Genomic DNA, 19,047 nt, shown 5'->3' on the forward strand with positions numbered 1-19,047 from the left:
TAGAAAAAAGAAAGAAAGAAAGAAAAAGATAAACAGTATTGACGAAAGCAAAAGCAAAACATATAGAATGAATTCTGAAGAGGCTGATATCAAGCTGTAATTTTAGGTTTCTTCATAATAGCTGAAAAAATAGTTAATTGGGTCTTATGACAACAAACTAAACATTTGTTTTTAAAAATCAGAAAGAAGTAGAAAGCAACAGATTGAATCTTGTCTTCAAAGATCATTGAGAAAGAAAACTTACATCCATGCATTCTCGGAGGTCTCTTACGTAAGCCTTTTCTGTCTGAATCAACTCAGCCATAATAAACCTTAGATGACAACAGAAAGACTAATCAAATCTCAATCTGTATAATCGTTTTGAATACATAATAACCAGAATACACATTTCTCATCAGCTTTTGCTTTTTCCACTGCTCTAAGAAAGTCTGAGAACTGAAATGTTATGAGAAAAAAGACATGAAAGAAACATGAGAGATAGCACTCTTGCATTAGTAACCAGTGCAAAAAGAAATGGGGAAAGAGATGGAAATTTTCTCAAATGCTTATCCTCTTTCCTCTCCTTACACATTTATTTCACATTATTTCTAAAAAAGAAAAAAAAAGCAGGTTAACACAAGTCTAGGATGGCTTTGAAAGTTTGAGATTCAGACATGCTACACTCTCCTATTAGAATGAGCATGTGAACGAAAAGCAGTAGGAGCTACTGAATAGTATTACTCTCTTTTACTTTTTATCCAATTTCTAAGCTTCCAGACAAGTCATGACAGTTGCTTCATTATCAGGATTGATTTATGCACTCTCAGTTATTAAAAATAAATAAATTCATTACTCTTTCCTGCGGGCAGATTTTCGTTTTTCTTCATTAAGCTCATGAGCAGCATCACGCAGTTTCACTTCTGACCCAGGGACACTGGCTGGGATTATATCCAGCTGCAAGCTTTTGCTCTTCATGAAAGAAAGAAAGAATTGATTAAGGAAGGAGTCAGAAGAAAACTACAGATAAATCAAAAGGAAGCAAATATATATATATTTTTGTATGTGTCGATTATCACACTCCAATTTCACTTACCGATTTATTGGAATCAGAGGAAATACCCAGAGCTTTCTCTAAAGAGGTCCTGTATTTCTCCATGCGCAGGGAAAAGTCTCTGTACCTTTTATCCACTGCCGTGACACATTTTTTAATCTACTGTTGCATGAGCATGCCCTTTTTCACAAAAGCCATCAGCCAGCTGTATCAACAACTTCACCCTCTCTTTGGTTTGCTATGAAAACAGGAAAATATCAAACAATTACTAATTCTACTTGTCATGAAGGGGATCATTTTGCTTAATCTGCTACCAAGTACAGGTGGAGAAGTCATGGAAGGAGCAAGCTTCTACCTTTTGTTCCTTTAAATAGATACCTTTTTCTTTAAAGAAATGTCACTGAATCTCTTCAGTGGTGCCCAGTGAAAGGACAAGGGGCAATGGGCACAAACCAGAAGACAGGATGTTCCATATGAACACAAGGAAAACTTACTGCAAGGGTGGCAGAGCATTGTAACAGGCTGCCCAGAGAAAGGTTGAGAAGTCTCTTCTGGAGATACTCAAAACCCTCTTGGATGCTTTCCTGTGTAACCTACCTAAAACAACTCTTGCTTTAGCAGGGGTTGGATTATATGATCTCTGAAGGTCCCTTCTAACTTCTATGACTCTGTAATATAGGTTTTCTTGGGTTTTATGTGACAAGAAGTAAAAACATGCTCCATATCTAATCCAGAGACTAAATTCTCCTGGGCAAGCTTTTCAGAACGTGGTCATTTTCCTCGCACTAGTACACATGAATTTTGATCCCATCAAAGGTATTTTGTTCACTACACCAAAGCACTAACATTGGGCCTGACCCACAAAGTCTCAGGAGTCTTCCTCTCTTTATACATGGACTTAACTGAAGTGCTGTGACTGATATGATTTTTGTTATGTACTTTGCACTTAAATGGATTAAGAATGTATTCCCTAATAAGCCTCCAGAGTCAGATTGTAACTCTGCAATAACTCAAAAACATACAGTAAATTGCAGACTTTAATAAAAAGACTAATCTAAGGAGTAATTATTTTTATACTTTTCTATTATTTTTTAATTAAATGTCACATGAATAATTTGTCTTCTTGTATTTTATATCCTAAATGATCATGGAGCAATCCACAAACATGAGGATGTAAGAATAGAAATCAAAGACCTTCAAGGTTTCTGGTTGTTTTTTTTTGTTTTGTTTTGTTTTCAACCATTTTTAAAATCAATTCTGTCATGAGAAATCAATTGCACATCAGGCTGATGAAGCTGAAGCAACACAGTGATTATCTTCTGATTCTCTTTTGTTCTATTATTTTCTAAGTAGAAATACAGAGATAAAGCCAACACAAGAAAACAAAGCTTAACAGACATCCTTATTGTCTTGCTTGTTTGTTTTTTTAATAGTATGTAATTTTATTTATCTCACCTTTGCTGTGATCTGAAATTCTTCATGTTCTTTTAACAGCTCTTGAGTATGCTGGATACTGGAACCAGTGGAAGTATGTGTGGATAAATAAAACTCCCCATTGTCATGAATCCATTCCAGAGCCTAAAATAAATATCAAGAACAAAAGAAGAGTAAGAGTGAAGGCAACATACTTTTGCCAATAGATATCAACTGTAATAAGCTTTTCATGAACAGAAGTTGGTGTCAGTTAAATTTTACTCTATTCCACTTGTGGCATTTGTGGTTTCATTAGTATACTCCAGAAGTGAGCAAAAACCACTTTTTAGTTGCAACACAGGCCTGCTGAACTTCAACATAAATATGCATTTTCCAACTTTAAAAATTATTACATTAGACAAATGTATATGCTAAACTTCCCCTGCACTTGAGATTTAATAATCACTTCACTCTTAAGTTGATATATATTCCAGTGTCACAAAGTATGGTACGTAGTTACATGTACTCATAGAAGTTAAACGTAAAGCAAAGGAGGAATGGTGACATTTATCAGTTAAATTAATGTACGTACATTGGTAAAAGTCAATAGCATTTTGTTATTGAAACTGAATTACTAAATAATCGCATACTAAAATTATTTCCCTTCCACATCCTAACACCTTACTTTCTTACTATTATAAATCATGCTGCCTCATGTTATGGTCTGTGTTCTGCCCACATTAATATGCACTGTCCTTTAAAACATACTGGTTGTGATGAACTTTACTGTCCTTCTACTAGGAAAAAAAATAGAGTCCTCACAAACTGCTGCTTAACACAAAAAATCAAATCCGTGACTGAAGACTCGCACTGCCAAGTTGTTTTCAGCTCTTAATACAGCCAGCTGCAGCAGCGTGCAGAGACACAGGAACTTAATAGCTTTTTGGTTCTGACAAGGCCAGCATTAAATTTCAAAGAGTTCAACGAGTTCAATACAGTTTGGTTAGAATACTGAATGTGAATGTCTGAATTTTAAAGATTGTAAGGCATACAACAATGCCATTTACTTAATTGATGCTAGTGTGGATGCAAGCCTGATGAGACAGTCCTGTGTCCCTGATGGAAACAAATCAAGAACTCCTGGTCTAGAGTAAAGAAGAGAGGTACATAAACTGGTTGCCTGTATGATGTTTCTTGTCATTCTTATATCAAACTTTGACAGTGAAGAATGATATGGACAAGAAGCATGAGTATTGTTGATATCATAAATAACAATTATTTTGGTACTTCTTGTTTTCAACATTTTTAGTCCACCCCTTCTTTTTTTTTTACATGGTTTTATTACACAGTGCTGGTATGAGTGACAAACAAAACTTCCCTTCAACAAATGTCACCCTTTCACTACTTCTTGGCAGCTCTACAGAGTCGCAACATGACCGAAATTTATCTCGATGTTGATTCCTACAGTTTAGGCCAGCTCACTTCATTCGAAGATCAGAACTGTATGCTGGAGACACACATCACCATACAGAAACTAGTGAAATTTAGAGGCCAGGTAAGTCCTTAATTCTGGAATGGTTTGTCATTCTATCATTGTTCTTGCAAACTACTATGTTATCTTTTTCTACAGCATGGCATAGCGTTCTGAAAGTACAAAGAATAGGTTCTTCCCAAAAATTCCCAACAAAAATTTATATGAAGATAATGGTAATTTCATCTTCTGGTTAATCAGTGTAGTGTTCCAATAAAGTTGGGAGTGACTAAATGGGAGGCAGCTGTATAATGGGATTTACAATGAAAACGCTGACAGATCTTTATCTCTAGCGTTTGACCATTAGTCAGTAACCTCTGTACAAAAGCAAGTAGGTCACATGCTCGGCAGAAGCTGAAGTTAAAGTTATTAGAAAGCAGTGAAGGGGGCCGGGGGGGAATGTTGTTGCTCATATTTAACTCCACTCTGAGATTTAACTTGCATTACTTTCTTCATGGAATCAGAAAAGACAGATTTCAGAAATATTTCAAGAGATCAAAACAGACCCCCAGTCATTAAGTCTCTGTCTACATTGGTTGTCAGAAAGAAGTAAAAGATTAGCTTTTTGAGTCCTGCTAAGTACATCTAACCATATTTCACACTATGGATATCGCTTTGTTTTCTGCAGAACAGGAGCTTCCTTCTTTGTCCTGCATCCAGTTTAAAAAAAAAAAAAACAACACAAAAACATATCTGCAGATCATTCCATTCACTAATTCCATCTTGGAATCCCATGCTTAATTTTAGGGTTAGTATTATGATTAGTAAAGGAGATTATTTCAGCTGTAGTTATTTAATTACTTAATGGTTATTTCCAGACTGTTAAACTTAAAAAACAAACAAACAAACAAACAACAACAAAAAAACAAAGAACAAAAAAACATAAGAATGATCTACAACCTAAGAAACCATGAAAACAAGTACACAGAAACTGCAAAACCTTTCTCAGCCGTTCAGTTATATTGTTCAATGAATTATCCAACTTTTCTGCTTTCTTGAACTGCCAATCAATTTAATTAGATCCCCTCCCACTGCAGCATGTGAGAAAAATGTTGCCATTATGACTCTGGCCCATTAGGTGTGTGTGCGAAAATTAACAAGTGTAACAACTTTTCAAACACAAACTTGCAGAAATGAGACTAGCCAGCAGGAGACCAAGCCAGCAGAAGCAATTAGATATTCTGTATTAAAAGAAAATAATTCCTCTTACTTTTTAATTTAATTACTGATCTTTCAGACCTTTGAAGTACTGAAGTCAGCGACAAGTTTCTAACAGTGGGACAAGCCAGTCAATGTCAAACCCTGATTATACCGGAGAGAATTTTTATATAGAACTCTCACCTGTTTGGCACTTCTTTCAAACACCACGTACTGCTGGCATTGATCAAGACGTCTTTTACGCATGGTCCAATAATGCAGCACACGGTTCTCCCGCTGAAAGAGTTCATTCAAGATATCTGAAGGAATAAAAACAGTTTCATCAGAGGTTGTGACAACCAATTTTGAAATAACATATCAAAATCAGTGGTAGAAAGTAGTTTATGCTGTAGAATGTGTAATGCACCTTTTCTGATGTTCTGTTTTGCTCTTGGTCGTGATACTTTCCTTTGTTAATACTACTTACAGAAGTGTTGGTTACAGAAACTGGAGATGTAATTAAAACCTATTAATAATGCCTTTTCTTCTTTCAGATGCTTTTCATACTGGATCTGCTACTTATACAGGACTTCAAAATGTATTATGACAAAGAGTTCTTGAAGAATTTTCTCAGAAAGAGTGAGCACAATTACACAAGTAATGACAACCTGCCTGAGGTTCCAAATTAACCATAGAAAAGAACCGATTTTTCTTGATATACCAGTTTCTTACAAAGTATTTAATACATACGGGTAAATATGTAACCATAAGTCACTACAACAACAAACACAACATAATCACAGCACAATAAAAATACACAAAATCACTAAATTTGTAATTCCTTTTGAAAACAACAACAACAACAAAACAACTCCAACAACAGTGTAGTTGAGCATGCTGACTTGCTCAAATATTAGCGTTCATTGGGCCTTGGTAGAAGCTCCATATAATCAAATAATGGTATCCACTCTTTGCTATTCCATTCCTGAACGTCAGAAGCCGTGCAGCTTTGAGGAGTTAATTACTGTTATCCTGCAATTCCCTGTATCTGACTTGCAAGTTCTTTGATGGCAAAGGGTTTTTGCTTACAGTATGCTTAAGATTTTATCTGCATTCTGCTCCTTTCATGATTATTGTTTTTCATTTCAAACAAAGCAGTTTCTTGTGAAGCTCAGTTTACTCATTGCTTCTTTCCGAACAGCAGCCCTAGTGGATTTGGTAGCTACTGCAAACCGAGATAGCAAGCTAGAATCCAGGGAATGGATACATCTCTGCCAGGTGATTCTGTCAGAAGTGTAAAAAAACCCAAGGAAAAGTCTCTAACATTTGAAACAAACAGAATTTTTTTTTTTAGTTTTTAAAAAGGGTAAAAAAAAGGGTAAAAAAAAGGGAAAAAAAAAAGGTAAAAAAAAGAAAAGAAACGAAAAAAAGAAAGAAAAAAAAAAGAAAAAGGAAAAAAGGAAAAAAAATAGGCTCATTCTTCACAACCATGCTTTACTTGTTTTTCTACTGACACCCACAATTGAATATTTTCCAGAACTGAATGAAGAGTCTCATGTGCCAGGTATCACAAAATCTCTGTATCTCCATGCCCCAAGGTTCTAGTCCACCATGCCTTACTTGCAAACAACTCAGAGACCAACCGTTAAGACAGTTAAGATCAGAGAAAGGGAGCCTAAGGGGAAAAGCATCTCTACCTATGGGTAACCTGGAACCAGTTACAATTACCTCCCACTGCCTCCCCAAGGATTATGAAACCTGACTGCACTGCTGCCAATACCTCCCCTCTTGGAAATACCATGGTCCCATTTGACACAGAGCACTGAGATCACCCAGAGTTTGCTTTTGGTTGGAATCTTGTAATTGCAGCCAATGTCATCTTCTTGCTGGGCAGGCTACCCTCAAACATGCCTCAATTGGTCTGTCCCTTTGCCAAATCATGTGCTGATCTGCAATGAGCAACACTGCCTCACCTGCTTTCTCCGTTTCACTTCTGCCTTAGGCCACATCTGAAATGCCTGCATAGAATCTATGCCAGATTTCTGGGGGACTGTCATTATATAATATAATACCCCCAACTAGACGCCATATAAAAAGAAAAGTCTTGATAATGACGCAAATGAAGTAGTTCTGACACTCAGCAAGAAAGGTGAATTTAACTAATTGGAACAGCATTTGTTCTGTCAGGACATGATACAGATGGCAAGCCAGTGAGAGACATTTGGCTGAGTCCCATTAGTGTTACCACCATTAATTTCTTGGACTGACAAGGAACAGAAAAAATACTCATAGGAAGTTACAGAACAGAGACATTTAATATCAGATTTAGATGAGCAGCTCTATTTCAAGGCTTCTGAAGTACTGTTGTTATTTTCTACAATTCCAACATTTGTTACAAAACTAAATTAGTTCCTAAGTTTTCAGCTTATTCTTCAGGTTCTTACCAGCAGAAATCTCTCAGAGCCTGTCTCTACACATCCTGCACTCTCTATCTAAAAATATGATCACCTCTAGAGAAAAGTTCCCTCATCAACCATGAATGTTCAGCTGCAGCCTGTGAAGCAGAGGTAAGAAAGAAGCACACAAAATTAGCAGCAGCAGTAAAGATGAAGATGATACGTTTCTGAGCTTCCAGCAATTGTCACTGAATTCATCTGCCATAACAAAGTTTCAGGCTACAACTGCTTCCTAAAAATTGGCTTTGGCAGGATGTCTGATACAGCATTTGAACAGCTATAACTCCACGTCAAGAAAATTATTTACACTAGTATGAAGGGACAGAATGACAACTTTCAGAGTTCAGTATCCATTGTGATTAGTTTCCTATGAAGAATGTGTTTAGATAAACTTTGTTTAGATTAAAAAATTTCTTTTCTAGATATTTTAGTCTGCACCTGGGAGTAAGGATCAAGTGTGCCACTGAATAAGGTATGCGATGTTTTGTAACCTTTTTCCTTTTCTTTTTCAGTTCAGCAGTTTTGCGGAAATTCAAAGGTTACTCCACTTTATTAACTCTTCTAATGCCTGAATGTACTGACCACAGTCTACATGTTATTTCAAGAACGCATCTGAGTACAAGAGCATGTAATGATCCTGCAGAACAGATGTGTGATGTATTTTTCCAAGATGAAACAAATGCTTAATTTTTTTTAACTCCATCTGTTTAGAAAATAGATTTAAAAAGACTCTTTTGTTTACTTACTTACCTGGCTGAACAGGAATAGCAGAGTGAACTTTCAAATCACTTGATCAGCTACCACTATATCATTAAGACCCAAAACAAAGAAAGCCTTGCTAGTTTTATCTCAACTCTCAGAAGCTTTAGTTCTCAGAATTTTATTACATGGTTTTTTGGGGGTAAAAAAGACTGGAAGAACACATAATTTATTTTTTTCCTACTTGGGGTACTTTTTTTGCTTTTCTATTTTTCTAAAAATTCATCACAGACATTTTAAATGTATATCACTCATCTAGGATTGTAAATGTATGCAGAACATACAAAACACTGTCATTCTGAAATATTTTTAAGGAAATTAGCAAAGACTTTCCTACCTTTTTCTCATTTGAACACATTTATCTCTAACAGAATGACTATTCCTGCACAAACCCCTTTTGGAACTGAATCCTAGAGAAGTTTGTCTACAAATCCTAAGATTTTTTTCTTACTCTCAAGAAACACTGTAGCTACACTTTACTGCTTCCTTTTTGATTCAGTTTTCTTTACTACTACTAGAAGAGCTAAGTGACACGTCCGCAACAATTTTGTTTTTTAATATAGTCTGCATCTCTGTAGAGGTTTTGTCTTACAGAGTTCTCTAAATGGTGATGCCTTGGGGATGGGGTAATCCTTTGCCTCATCTGCACGTGGTTAAAGCTTCAACTCTCACAATCTGATTATTTCCCTGGAAATATCCAATATACTATTATCTCTCTAAAAGGAAAAATTCAGCAGTGGGAGATTTTCAATTTGAGCACCATCAGATACATGGATAAGCTTAACACAAACAGTTTTCCTGTTTTAGGAAAAAGAAGAAGTGACCACGTGTCCTTTTCTGGTAGAACAACAAAACAATATAGCATAGAAGTGACATCCAATCTCATCTTCAAAGCAATTAAAAATTTGCAAAGACAAAGATTCCACTACCTCTCTAGACTACCTGTTCTATTCAGCACTTTCTCACTCTTGTTGTAACATTTTTTCCTTATAGACATTCTGATATTTCCTTTCTGCAACTGTTTCGTCTGAGTTTGGCTCCATCTTCTGCACAACTCCCCTTTGCGTAACTGCGAACAGCAATTAGACAACTAGATTTCTCTGCTTCTGAGTCTACAGCATGGCCTGAGCATTCAGCCATAGTTTCAAAATGCATCAAGCAGAACATGACTAGCAAATAAGTGATTAAAGCGTAGCATTTATTTCTGAATATCCCTCTCCAAGCTCTGTTCTCCCTACCTCATCCATCATTTATGCATATGCTATTAATTTCTGTACTTTCGCCACTTTCACCCTTGAAGATTTCTCAGCTCCTTTCCCCACAACACAAGTTACACCTCAATGTTACACTAGGCTGAATTACCTCTAACAAAAGCCAGGTTCCACGTAATGGTTCTTTCCTGCATCACCATTGCTACTACTTACCTGCACAAGAAATTTGAACATGATGCTAATATGACAAATTGCAAGAAGATTACATGTAAGAAGGGATAAATTCAGAGCAAATGAATGTGAGTATAAGAGAATTTGATGACCGGAAACTCTTTGCAAGTGTGAGAACAATTTTAGTTACTTCATGCAAAGCCTGACAGAACCATTTCCACTTGTGCAGGTGCCAGTCCCCCCCCATCAAACACACCACAGCATATGGCGATCAGACTCTTTGGAGAGAAAAAGAAGAAACCCCTTACTTTTGACTTGCTGTTCAGGTGCTTTGATGTGTGTCACCATCCCTGGCATGTTTACGCTATTCCTGTGCAGGTATTTCAGGAAGACATCAGCATTCCTCCTGGCCAGCGTGCAAGCCTAGAGAGTCAACAGTATTACTTTCTTTGAAGATGCACACGTAGAAAACCAGAAAGATATGAAGGACCTTCCTCTCTCCCTCTCTTCCCTTTTTGTGCATATCCCACTCTCTACACTTTTAAAAAGTGCTGCTTATTCAGTTCTCCTACAAGTAAGTCAAGCTAACCAGTAAAGCCGTCTCCCCAACAAACAGCAGTTAATCCTTACTTACAAACAAAATAAACAGTTTTTATCTGAAGAGCCTAAAAGCAATTACCTCTAGAGCTTTCAGCATGACTCAGATATCACAGAGAAGTTTGTTTTGTGTATCTGCCACTTGAAATGATTTATTGCATAAACAGAGTGCACGTGCTTCTGACATCACCTGGATATGCCTAACATCCATCAATGTTTTAGACAATAAGTGATGGCTCTGCTGAAGTGAAACCAAAAGTGCTCAGATATTAAGACATGCTCTTTAAAGGCCTTGAGAACTTTCAGTCCTCACTCAGCTCAGCTGCCTTCTTCATCTTAATATACACCGAGTGCTATATGTGGCCTGACTATCTTATTTCTAAAAAGCAGAACATAAAACACAGTTTTAAAAGGTTAGATAAAGGTTGCATAGTTAGATCCAGTAATGAAGATATTAAATCATTTCTCAAATTATTTTTAAACACAATAGTGGAGAAATCACATGCCAGCAGCTGAAAGATATGTTTGGCAGCATGCTCGGAGCTAAGTTAGTGTATTTTTTACTGTTATCATCCATCCATTGAGAACAAAAAGACTTTTGATAAAACTAAGTTATATACTGTGAAATCTTTCAAGACGACACTGGGAAAAGGACTTTGGTTATAGGCTTAGTTATGCTGCTTTGCAAGCACCCATTAGACTTTTACTCAGCATGATTAGTAGCCCCTTCACTAGGACATTAGATAGATTGAAAACCTTTCACTTATCTGTAGGCTATTAGAAAAGCCAACTATTCCCAGATGCTTGTCTAGCAATTTTCTCCTTCTGTACTAGTAGTCCAAGTACATCTAAGAGTTGCACAGGCAGCTGTAACACTATATAACTGTCACTTCTTTTCTAATGCAGAAGCTTTTAAGTATTTTTTAGAATGACAGTTGCTCAAAGCAGTGATTCCCAATTCCACTTCAGTCACAGTGGGAGACCTGACATCTACTGAAGTTCAGCAGGAAATACTTTTATAAAACTGGCTACAATTTTATGAATGTGGTTATGTTCTCCTAATCACCATCAGAAGCAGTTATCATGCCGCTTCCAAAATCTTTGCAGCTCTGGACACATACCTAGCTTTTAAGTGGGCACTGCACTGTTGCTTACCACACACATTTCAGCACCATAATTGTGAGTTTTGTAAGACACAGAAGACAATGAGAAGTGAAAAAACCATACCTTTAGGAATGCCTCCTTCTGTTCCAAGTGTTTGCTTATCATGGGGGTAACATGATCTGTTTCGGAGTTGGGACCCAGCTTGTCTGCTCCCCCACACCAGTCTTCTTCCCGCTTATACTCTTGCTCCAGGCTTTCCAATACACTGCACACCTACCAGGCAGAAGGAGTTCAACTCACACATAATTCAGCACAACAAAAATTCTTAATTCATTCCTAATGCAAGAAAAAAGAATCTGAAAACCAATCTACCCTATACACATAACTTAGATTCAAACATGTTTTGACTGGGACTTAAAGGGAGGAGACAAACTTAGGCTTTACTTTTACAATCATTGGCCTTCTTAAGTGCACTTGCTGAAGAGGCTCTTTCTAATGAAGCTCATCTTCTCCTATCTCTGTAACTGTGTAGTTCAGGATGAGCATCAGACACGATTACACAGGAAGCTGCCTTACCAACCTCCTCACTGATCTGCTGACTTATCAAATTAAATTGATTCTTCTCTAACTTTCATACAAAAGACCACAATAATCGTCTGAAGTACTTCCTTTAAACCTCTGTGCAACTTGCTTATGGTTTAAGCAAAATATCTTGATACAAACAGAAACTCAATTAAACACTCATATGGTGTATTCCATTTTGGAAATGTTTTACAAGCCTTTTTTCAATTAAGGATCTGAAGAATGTTAAAGGGCAGAGAGACAGGAGAGGTTGACAGAGATTTGAATCTTCACTAATAACTACTGCCCTTTGCACTTGGTAATCTACCTTCTTCAAATTTTGCTAACTGAAGCAAACATACCCTGACCAAATACACTGTAGTCCATTAACAGTTAGCACAATTTGTGTACTGTTTATTTAGAAACACATGGTTTGTGTTCCTAAGGCAGCATTTTTTGTGATAAACAAGCAAATAAAAGTGAATATAAACAAATCCAGTTAACCAAGTCTTCTAGGTAGTGCTGCTTAATGCCACAGTGAAGAATTAACCAAAGCTAACAGATCAAATAGCATTTCAGTACCTGTTCAGATGTTTTATAGAAGGCAACAGAGGCATTCACAAGCTTGAGACGGTCCTCCATCTTGAGCATCAGTTGTTGCCAATGGGAAGCAACCTTCTCTGCACACTCCCTGATCATATCCATGTCATAGTGATTAGCCTGCAGCATTGCCTCTGCTTTCTGCTGAACCTGAAGGGCACTTTGATGTGTTTTCTGAAAAGATGTGGAATTCAGGAGTTCAGTAGGGCAGTTGAGTTCATTTTCTTGAAGACTGTAAAGGCTCACATTTCCACTCTGTCAGTGACACCTCTATACACATATATTCATGAACTAAACAGAACTGTTTAATATTAAGTCATTGTACAACTTCACAATGCCAACAGAAAGAAAATAAATCCTATGGAGATTAATCAGCAGATCAACAGTGATTAGCAGCCTATAATGAAAACTACTGCATAGTATTCAGTCACACACCTCATATTTATGTCACAGTAAATTTCTTTATAATCATGAATTCCAGGTTGATTTTCTTTTCCTTCAATATGAGGATGAGGAAAAAAAAAAAAAGATGGAAATGATTTATCTTATTTTGACTTGATTGTTATTTCTGTCCTCAGAGCTTTAAGGCAGTCTATTGTGCATTAGTATTAAACAAACAAAGGTGCAAGCACGTAGGGCTTCATTATGAGCAAACTTTCTATTTTAGTTGTTTATGTAAACATATACTTGCCTAAATTCTTCAGCATTAAACTACACTAAGTATGATTATATCTGAATCCAGAGTGACCCAGAAACCACAGAATTTAGCCTTTTCTCATCACCTCTCCTTAAATTGGTGAAAACCTAAATGTCACATGATTTTTATACTTAAAAGTTACCAAAGCTCTTAAAATGAGGGTACACGTAGCTCAAACTGTAAAAAACAGAGGGCGAAACACAGAACTTCATAAAAATTGCAGAACATGAAACAATTACTACAAGACTACAAGAATAGTTTTCCAAACAACAAGAACATTACATTTTCAGCTAAAGTTCTTTAAAAAGAACATTATATCCAATCAATGTCACCACAAGTCCCTCAACAGCGCATTAAATTACCAAAAACCATGTTCCAGTAAATCTTAAGAGCTCTGCGTAATTTTTGTTCAGATGACCAATCCAATATATTTGGTTTGAAACCAAGGCAGGGGGAAGGACACATGGCCATACACAAATTTCAGTAAAATCTGAACAAAAATGGAAACATTAAGAGACCATATCAGAATACACACACATTTTGATTTTTTAAAATCAGAATACGTAACACTATGTGTGTAGCTTCGTTTATTCTCAACATTAATAATTAGCATTATACTACTGCAATAAAAAGAGGAAACATCCCTTACATCTCCTTAGTGCAATGATACACAACATAGGAATTCTTGGTGATGGTCACTGAAACAGTGCTTTTACCTCTATTGCATGTTGAAACTGCTCGTGTTCCCTCTGTAACTGTTCTGCCTCTTGCAAAGAGCTAGCAGTGATAAGGCCAGCGTTTAACATTGACTCCCCATTGCGGATCCAGCCCAAGACCTGTAACAAAGGAAAAGACCTCAAAATACACAGTTCTGCTGCCAGTTAGCAAGAAAAGCATCACTGACAAAAACATTCACGGTTCTGAAATTGTTGATTAAATAATTTACTAATTATATTCTCAGAGTCAATTATACATTCAATATAACACAACAACATTCACTATAACAAAGTGCCTGTTTCACATAGCTGACAACTTGTGTCTTTCAGTCAACTATAACATGTTTGTGATTTCAGTTTTTACTGAAGCAAGGTTGTGTTTTCTGCATGACCTCTGGAAAACAGGATCGAATTACAAACAATATTTGCTGAAGAGCCAGCGTCAGTAACAAAAATTGAGGGCATGCAGCTTAGTGAAAAGAAAGAAAATAATTCTGAATACTGTTGAGAAAAATGCAACTGTTGTGTGCTTTCTTATTGCTTAAAGATATTTGCTTTTCTGCAAGTGCCTTCCTGACTCATCCACTAAATACAGAAGAATTCCATGGTGGAGAGAAACCTCAGAAAACCATCTAGCGCATTCCTTGTCAACAGCAGGTATGCGTAACCTTAAGGCCCCTCCCTCTGTGCCTTTTCATTATTTGGAATTTCAGCAACAGGCATCCCACACTTTCACCAGACATTCTTATCACAATGAGTCTTCTTCCTAATGCCTAAAAATTTTAGCTCACCTGGTTTATCCTGTCCACAAAAAAACAATAATACAATTACATTTTATCACCTTCAACATCATTTTTTTCCCTCCATCTCCTTTCCCTCAAGAAAGTTATTCTACTCTTTCCTCTAGGCACCACTCCTCATTGACCCCAGAGTCTTCAACCATTCCCGTATGAGCTTAGCTTCCTAACTCTTCTCACTAATCTTTTATGAGCTCTCTCCAGCTGATAACCGTCACTCCAGTCAAAAACTTTCAATTACTGAGTAAAGCTGGGAATAATTCAGGTTATTCACTGTTGTCTGTGAACTCTTCTGCAAAATTGTTGCCCTGTGCTATGTTTGTTCAGCTGATTATTCCTGCAAGTACACCATGCTCTGTATTTGTCTCTAATAAAATGCATATCCACTGAGCAGCATAATTCTGCATCAAGTGCATCAGGACTATTTCATACTGTAATTTGATGTCTTCTAATAAATTCAAGTATCTTTCCCATTTTCATTTTCCTTCATCTTCAAAAGCAAAAGCATAATCTCTGCTCCAACACCAGATTTTCTATCTACATAAGCTTCTGGTCTTTTCTTCTGCAAGGAAAGGTTTCCAGATCACAGCACAGGGCAGGCAAAGAGGACCATGAAAAATACTGGGAGTCTAGTTAAGACACCTAGGAGTTGCTAGCACTCAAGGAAACAAGCCAAGGCAAGGCATCAGGAGCAAGAAAAGGGGAAAATTCCTAGGAACTATATAGGTCCAACAGACTGTAGTCAGAAACTAAGCTCAAGGGAACAGACTTGTCTGGAAGAACATAATGGGCAGATTTTTAAAATCACTACTTAATTTCTACTTTTTCTTATAACAGCATTTCTAAGCTAAATTTCTATATTAAAAATTAATTCTTCCAGGTATAGTATGATAAAACACACAGCTTTTGTGTTAAAGTACATTTAGCCTTCCCTAGAGAATTTACAAAGAAATAGAATGTTTAAACAGCACTAATTCAAAGATCTTCTTGACTTGGCATACTATCACACACAGCAGATAGCTTGCACAGAACCTGCTATTTCAAACACACTGATTAACACTCCTGCTTGCTGCAGATTAGGATGGAAATGCAGGTGGGATTTGCATGAAGGAAGTTATTGCCAGTACTTTCTCCTTACCCTTCCTCTTCCCCTCTGCCCTGACTTAAAGGGCTAACATAAGCTCCAGTAAGCAGTGAGCCTGTTTTCTTTCCCTAGGCTGCTTATCTTCTACTGTTTATTGGCATACTCCCATCACCTCACTGTTGGAGTGGACCACACACTCCACGCATCTTTTCCTCTCCTACTCTTCAGCAGGTTAGGAAAGCATCAATAGAACAACAGCAAAATTGTGGAAATGAAACAGAGAATTGAAAGAGTGGTTGTATTAGTAAATGCTTGATTTAAGTTTAGTTTCATAAAGTGATTTTTACTCTAACTGAATACGATCACAAGACACACCTGTTTCAGCATGCAGTCCAACTGAAGTTTTCATATCCATATGGCACTATATGGAGTGCCAGCATACTCATCCTGAACAGTATTCTTGGAGACTCAAACACTGTGGACTGTGTATGCATCAAGACATCAAATCTGAGTGTGTGAATCCAAGGCATCCTAAAGTATTCTTGAGGATTCAAGGTTGGACTACACTGCTCTAAACATATAAACACATAGGTGTATCCAAGAACACACACTATAATCAAAACAAAGAATCTGAGCCATGTAGATGCTGCATGTTAAGGCACTCAAAGCATTCATTCTACAAAGTGAGTATATGCGAGTACTTGGAGTAATAAATAATCCAGAAGCTATATATTTCAGGGGATCAAAGGTTTGGCTGGTAAATGCAAGTGAAGTTCAGACTGAGTCAGATGCTCTCAACTATTTCTCTGTTTCTACTTTTATGTCCCTATCCTGTATGAAGTGATCACATTTTCCTTTCCACATTGCTTCTTCTACATACAGCTGTCCTTCATTACTTTGGTGAGCATCCTATTCTCCTCCTGTCTTTTGAGGTTTTCCTACATTGTAATTTTTTGTCTGTTTTTACCATCTCTGCATCTATTACATATCAGGTTGACAAGAAAATTCTTTGTAGGATTTCTTTAAATTTGTTTGTCTTCTGGCCCTATTTTTCTTCCTTCTTGTCTTGAAGCTTGATGTGCAAAAATTTGATGCCACAAAGCAGAACTGGTACTGTAGTTGAGGGAGAAGTATCACTGGATGTTTTTATCTGCTTTTTTGTGTTTGCAGTAAACCTAAGCATATTAGACAGGAATTAACTTGCCACAGAAATCAATCTGAAGTGTAACATAACTACACTTAAAGTTCCTCTACTGAGTACTTAAAAGACTGCTAGCAAGTATGTAACCAAAAAACGAAGCCAGAAAGACAGTTTTCTGGTTTTACCACAATAACTTGAGGGATGAACTCTGTAGAAAAATTCCTATAGTGTTCCAATCAAATAATCTGACATGACTACAAAGCTATATTTATGTAAAGTGTGAAAACACAATAGCAGTAGTGCCAGTTTTGGCAGCAAAAAAATAACAAACCAAACCAAAATCAAAAGAAAAATCAAATGGAAATCTTGTTATAATCCTTGATAAAAAAGATAGTACCCATCTACATAATAATAAGCTGAAATTATCTTCAAATACGTGACATATCCACATACAAATAGGGATTATTAATGCAAATTGAAAAAAATCACTTCAACATTAACACTGGATGAAATTTCTTTAGGTTCTCAAATCAAGGTCATTCCTTCCTTTCTTCAAATGCAAGACTTTATATAAGTTATTTTTCATTTATAGGACTACACTTCCAAGAGGTATGAAAACCCCCTTGCTCCTCCAGCTCAGGGCACGACGACTTCGTACCTGCTTGACCTCCGCCTGCAGATGGCGCAGCTGCACGCACTGCTCCAAGTGCTTGCGGTGCTGCTCGGCCGCTACATCCAGCTCCTGCTGCTTCTCATGGAGAAACTCCAGCAGATCCTGAACACGAGTTGCCATGTCTACGTCCCTGTCACAAAGCAGCTCAACACCTGTAAGCAGACAACCGTTTATAATAGAGTTAAGGCTTACCAAGATACACAAGGTCATTTCCACTGTTGTAAACTTACTTTTCCAGTTCCCTCTCAAAATGTAACCTTGAGTATTTGCTTAAACAAGCACAGGGGTTTTTTTTTTGCACAGTTTTGAAAATACCAAGTTATTATTACTACTTTTCTTTTTTTTTGTTTATTTTAAGAAGCCTGAGATTTAGCCTTGGTAACTGAATACAGGTAAAAAATACCAGTTGAAGGACCGTAACAAATCAGAAAGGAAGATTTGCTGAAAATTATAACTTGGTGAAATTGCTCTGCTTAACTATAAAGTTAACTCCCTATCATTTACTCTAATTTTAATTACTTCCTGCGTGGACTCTGTTTTTAGAAAAGTAAACATTTTCAGGTGTTGCCAACTCCTACTTAACAATTGCACAGCATAATGACAACACAAATTCACCAATGCTATCAAATGATTTGAGTACAAAGAAAAAAACCAATTTCTGCATCTCTCCAGTTTACATTTAACCAGCACATCTACCATTTTTAGACATTCCATGGAAAGTCAACAGTGTAGTTCTTATAAAACCTTATGAAGGAGCCATCTTACCAGATGCCTGCACTTCGTTGACATATTGCAGCAGATCCTGTCCTTGGTGGATGACATCAAAGGTCAAATTATTCATGGTCAGGGCTTTGTCTGCATGATGCTGGAGCCTTTGTTCTGCAATTGTAAGATCTTCAGTGTCAAAGTCATTCATCTGTTGAGAGAGCTCATCATTCCAAGACTCGAGGTCTGAAATTATCTGAGAGAAAAGGAGGAAGACAATATTCACTAATCCATTATACAATGTATGTTTATTTCCAATGTTGCACTTAAGATGGCAGTTGGGAATGCGTCACCTGCTGATTCAATTCACTGATCAGGTTTGATATAGTTCAGACATGGCTCATTTCCACACAGGTTTTCAGTTTTGGCAAACAATCCAAAAGAATGTATTTGACAAACACAACAGCTCTCCTTCAACCAACCTGTGCCTTCTCAAAGTCCCCAACACTGTGAGTATCCCAGCACTGTTTGAAGCATCTGCTCATCAACACATCGCTTGTGAAACAGATTTAAAATATTATCTCCACTTCTAAAGGAAACTGTTGACTTAAAACATCCTTTCTGTTCTTCAGACTACACCAAGCAATAATTCATACATCAAGTG

At 36.9% G+C, this 19,047-nt stretch overlaps 1 protein-coding gene across 1 annotated transcript in view; it reads right to left on the reverse strand.

The window, feature by feature from the left end:
- TRIO (trio Rho guanine nucleotide exchange factor) overlaps positions 1–19,047 on the reverse strand; it is a 166,200-nt gene that overhangs the window by 85,558 nt on the left and 61,595 nt on the right. Inside the window, 12 exon segments of the mRNA XM_010708503.3 lie at positions 245–311; positions 833–948; positions 1,073–1,189; positions 1,191–1,268; positions 2,486–2,608; positions 5,316–5,431; positions 10,017–10,131; positions 11,533–11,682; positions 12,553–12,744; positions 13,984–14,103; positions 17,664–17,830; positions 18,444–18,639. Coding sequence (XP_010706805.1) covers positions 245–311; positions 833–948; positions 1,073–1,189; positions 1,191–1,268; positions 2,486–2,608; positions 5,316–5,431; positions 10,017–10,131; positions 11,533–11,682; positions 12,553–12,744; positions 13,984–14,103; positions 17,664–17,830; positions 18,444–18,639 — 1,557 coding nt within the window.

Source organism: Meleagris gallopavo, chromosome 3, assembly GCF_000146605.3.
Source record: "Meleagris gallopavo isolate NT-WF06-2002-E0010 breed Aviagen turkey brand Nicholas breeding stock chromosome 3, Turkey_5.1, whole genome shotgun sequence".
Classification (NCBI taxonomy): Eukaryota; Metazoa; Chordata; class Aves; order Galliformes; family Phasianidae; genus Meleagris; species Meleagris gallopavo.